Source organism: Arachis ipaensis, chromosome B4, assembly GCF_059453495.1.
Source record: "Arachis ipaensis isolate K30076 ecotype BB chromosome B4, ASM5945349v1, whole genome shotgun sequence".
Taxonomy (NCBI): Eukaryota; Viridiplantae; Streptophyta; class Magnoliopsida; order Fabales; family Fabaceae; genus Arachis; species Arachis ipaensis.
The window spans coordinates 6,088,821-6,093,297 of NC_142439.1; the positions used below are offsets into that span (position 1 = coordinate 6,088,821).

The 4,477-nt window shown below is 25.9% G+C and overlaps 1 protein-coding gene across 1 annotated transcript; it reads left to right on the forward strand.

The window, feature by feature from the left end:
- Nucleotides 1-2,365: 2,365 nt before the first annotated feature.
- Nucleotides 2,366-3,897, forward strand: LOC107635902 (uncharacterized). Its single transcript, XM_016339452.3, has 3 exons — nt 2,366-2,666; nt 3,081-3,170; nt 3,256-3,897. The coding sequence occupies exons 1-3, from the start codon at nt 2,424-2,426 to the stop codon at nt 3,895-3,897; spliced, it is 975 nt and encodes a 324-aa protein (XP_016194938.1). The 5' UTR covers nt 2,366-2,423.
- The last annotated feature ends 580 nt before the right edge of the window (nt 3,898-4,477 follow it).

Sequence of the window (4,477 nt, forward strand, 5' to 3'; positions counted from 1 at the left end):
TTGTGTTAATTAATGTTAATTTTATCTATTTTTTAAGAAAAAAATACGCATTAGCAAAAATTTTATTTTTTATCATTAAATTTACTTACCAAAATACCCTTTAATAAATTATTCTTTTATTGATTAAATTATATTTTTAAAAAATTTAATAATTATATTATTTTTTCTAAAATATCCTTTAATAATTTTTTAATTATTAAATTATAATTTTACCAAAATTTTTGTTAACAATTTTTTTATATTTTACTATTAATTTTTTGATATCTATATATATTATTTTAACATTAAATAAAAAATTTTAGTAAAATTATTTTTCAATATCAATATATATTAATTGTTATACATATTAATAGTAGTAAGATTTTTTATTTAATGTTAAAATAATATATATTGATATCAAAAAATTAATAATAAAATATAAAAATAATTGTTAACAAAAATTTTAGTAAAATCATAATTTAATAATTAAAAATTTATTGAAGGGTAGGTATTTTAGAAAAAAATAATTTAATTATTAATTTTTTAAAAAATATTTTGGTAAAAATACAATTTAATCAATAAAAAATTATTAAAGGGTATTTTGGTAAGCAAAATTTAATGATAAAAAACAAAATTTTAGCTAATGAGTATTTTTTCAAAAAATAATTTATTTTTTCTTAAAAAATGAATAAAGTTAATATTAGTTAACACAAAAAATTTAAAATAGATTAAAGACGATGTTTTTTAAAAGTTAAAAATGAGGGGAATATATATTTATAAAATAGAAAGAAATTGAGTGTCATCTTAGTATCTCGCAAAGGAGGGGAATGAAATTTTCTCTTTGTTATTTAAAGTAAATTTCTTTTAAAGTTATTAAGTATATTCATTTTAATAAATTTTTTTAAGTTACATTCAAAGTATTTTATTTACCAATTTGTTTTACGAAAATATTTGGTAACCAAAGAAAATCAGCCAAAAACATCCATAACTTACTTTATTTAGTATTCATTAATTATTGCGATAATTAATTAATGCTAAATAAGACAAATTTTAGCTTTTTTTTTTTTGTTTACCTAACATTTTATACGAGGATATCCATGACTAAGAACCAATTTTAATACTAAATCAATCAATTTTGGATTGAGTTTTTTTTTTTTTTTTTTTGAGTAGTATCTGCTTTTCAAATTAAAATTTTGATACAAATTTAATCGACAACTGTATCAAACAAAATCAGGCAAAACAAACTGAGAAAATTTAAGAGATTTAAAATAAGAAATCTTTAATCTTTATTGGGTGTGAAATACATATTTCACATACTGTTATTTTATATTATATTATATTACATAGAGAGAGAGCAAATGATACCAAAATGAAATGAATTAACTATTTAGGAGAAATATATGAACCAACTCCAAATCAACTAAGAATGGAACAATTTAATTAATTATAAATATAGTAATTATTTTTATTTATTTATAATTTAAAATATTGATTATTAAATATTTTACCATATTCAAATTAGGAGGAGATACGTTCAGTATCATTGCAACGTGAATCACAGAAACTGATTCAATTAGTTTCCATCTCTTCACCCTCCTTCTCTCTCCAAATACCTAAAATATGATAAATAAATAAAAAATAGATACAGAATCATCCAATTTACAAAGAAAAAAATATCCTAATACCCTAGCATAAGCACTATCTACGTAGAGATTTTGAATTCAACTTTGTTGATTTTTTACTGAAACCATTTTGTTCCCTAGCATTATTGAACTACTTAACTTTATCATTGATCAGTTATGAGGTTTCTATAACATAAATTGTTCGTAGGTTGAACCTTGAACGAGTTGTACTTGCAGCGGTGTTTTGCTCCCGCCATTCCTGCCTCACATCTTCCGTACAGAAAATACTTCTAAAACACTTTCTAAAACAATGTTTGCTATATTCTTGTTCTATTTTTTTGTATAAATTTTTTAATATATTTTTTATACTATAAAGATTTTTTAAAATTTTTTATACAATTATTTCTAATTAAAAATAGTAAAATATTCACAAATTAGTGTATATATATAAATATATCATTATTCTAAAATAAATTATGAACAATATATAATACAATAAAAAAAATATTATATACATCTTTGTTATATATTTTTCATTTTTTCATTTTTAGTATTAATAGTATATATATATATATATCAATGCAAAGTTAAACACACATACATATAATTTGTTTTTTTCCTACTTACTCTCTCGTGTATTAAGTGTGACAGTTAGAGTCTTAGAGATAAAGGCCAAAAAGTTGTTTAAAAAAAAATAGATGGTTTAATCTATATATAGAGAGATGACACTAATTAGTAGGATAAAGATATGTTATTATCTTACATTACTTGCACTTATTTTCTTGTGTCCTTTGTCCATGGTCCTCTTCTCTTTGATTGTCCATGGCTTCCAACACCTTCTCCCCTAGACGAAAACATCGCAACTCAGCACTCACCTCCGCCTTGCACCGCGGCATCGTTCTCAGCAATAATAATAAACACTACTCCTCCGGCTACACTTCCTCCGTGAATTTCGGACGACGTTTCCCAAACACCGATATCACGGCTAGGAAGCTCGCTGCTGCGTTGTGGCAGTTGCGCTTCATGGATGTATCCAATCACGCCGTTGCTTCCTCCATTCCTGAGGTATATTAAATTTTCTAATAATTTTTAACTATTAATTTTGGTGGAAATTCAGGTGTAGTCTATTTTACGTGAAGTTGATAATTCATAATCGTTAGATATCTAATGACTCTCAGCTATTAACTCTACGTGAAGTCGACTGCATCTGAATTTTTACTATTAATTTTACATGAAACAACTCAAAGTCAGGTTTCACCTAATAACTTTGACTTCACTTCACTGGCGATGTATGTATAGCAAGCATGGAAAGAATTGTGTGTAAATAACCGCCGACAATATAGTAGTGTCAGTGAAAAGTGAAAACAAAACTATGGCCAGCTTGTTCTTTAACATTTTGGTTGAATCATCATGATTTATTGGCCACCACATAATCTATATTATTATTTGCTCATTGTGTCATGATTGTTTTGGTTTCAGCTAAGCAGCAATAAAGGAAGTGCCACAAAAGATTCTCTAGAAAAGAAGCCAATAACTGTCTTACGTTCAAGAAATGGACTTATACGTGAAGTACGAACAAAGTTGTCTATTCTCTCTTGTCACTGTCATTTTCCAAAGTCGTTTGATTCTATTCCTAACCGTTTGTTATTCTCAGCTCTTATCCCCTATGCAACAACAGGAAGCAACATTAGTAGGTGATTCCGACTCAATTGTTACCATGCTAGTAGAAGAACTGCATCGAGCTCAAAGGTCCATCGTTAAGCTTAAAGCTGCACAAAAATCGTCAGAGAAAAGAGTTGAACGATATCTGGAGAATATCCAAGAGGAACGACAGAAGATTCGAGCAGCGGTGGATGACTTGAAGGAGAAGTTAAGCAGGGAAAGAAGGAGGGGGATGAGGATGGAGTCGCTAAATGAGAAACTGACACAAAAACTTGGTGAAGCCAGGTTATGTTGGAAGCAATTCATGGCGAGATATGAAGAAGAAAAGAAAGAAAGAAAAGAAGAGAGGGCTAAGCTTGAAGAAAGATATAATGAGATGGTCCATCTGTTCTTGGAATCAAGAGGCGCCAATTCTGTTGAACTCAGCAAATTAGATAAAGCAAATAGTCCCTCTAGTGATCATGAAAAGAGAGACGGTAGGTTGAAGATGAATCCACATGTAACACGTGAGATAAAAGGATGCATAGAATGGCCTACAGGAATTCCTAAACCCACTTGCAAGCCTATACCTTTGGAACAAAGAGTTAGAACTCAGAAATCCCAGATACAAAACATACTTAGGTCAAAGTCTTAACCCACTTAGTATTGATATTTAAAAATATAAAATAAGATATCTTGTTAAATTATTTAACTAAAGAATTTGAATTGATGACAAAATAATAGTAAAACAAATAAATTTTAATATCCTTTGATATTTTTTTTAATTAATTATATTGTGATTTTGTTTGTTACATAATATATTTTTAAGGGAGTTACTTAGATAAAATTATTAAAATATCTTTTTTTTAAAATATTTTTTAGTAATTAAAATTTAATACGTATAATCGATTAAATCGTATTATTTTTGTTAAAATTAGGCCAGACATATTAATTTGATCGAAAAATGGTAAATTAAATCTTGAACTGATTTAAATTAATATTATCTTTTATAGAAAATAACTAAAATACTCTTATTATATATATTAATTTTGAGAATCCTAAATTCTAGTCCTTACTTTAATTTTCTAGTATCATAGGTTAGAATTTAGAATTTTCAATATATATATATATATATAATAGGAGTATTTTAATTATTTTATATAATAAGGGTATTGTAATCATTTTTTATAAAAATAATATTAATTTAGATCAGTTCAAGATTTGATTCATTATTT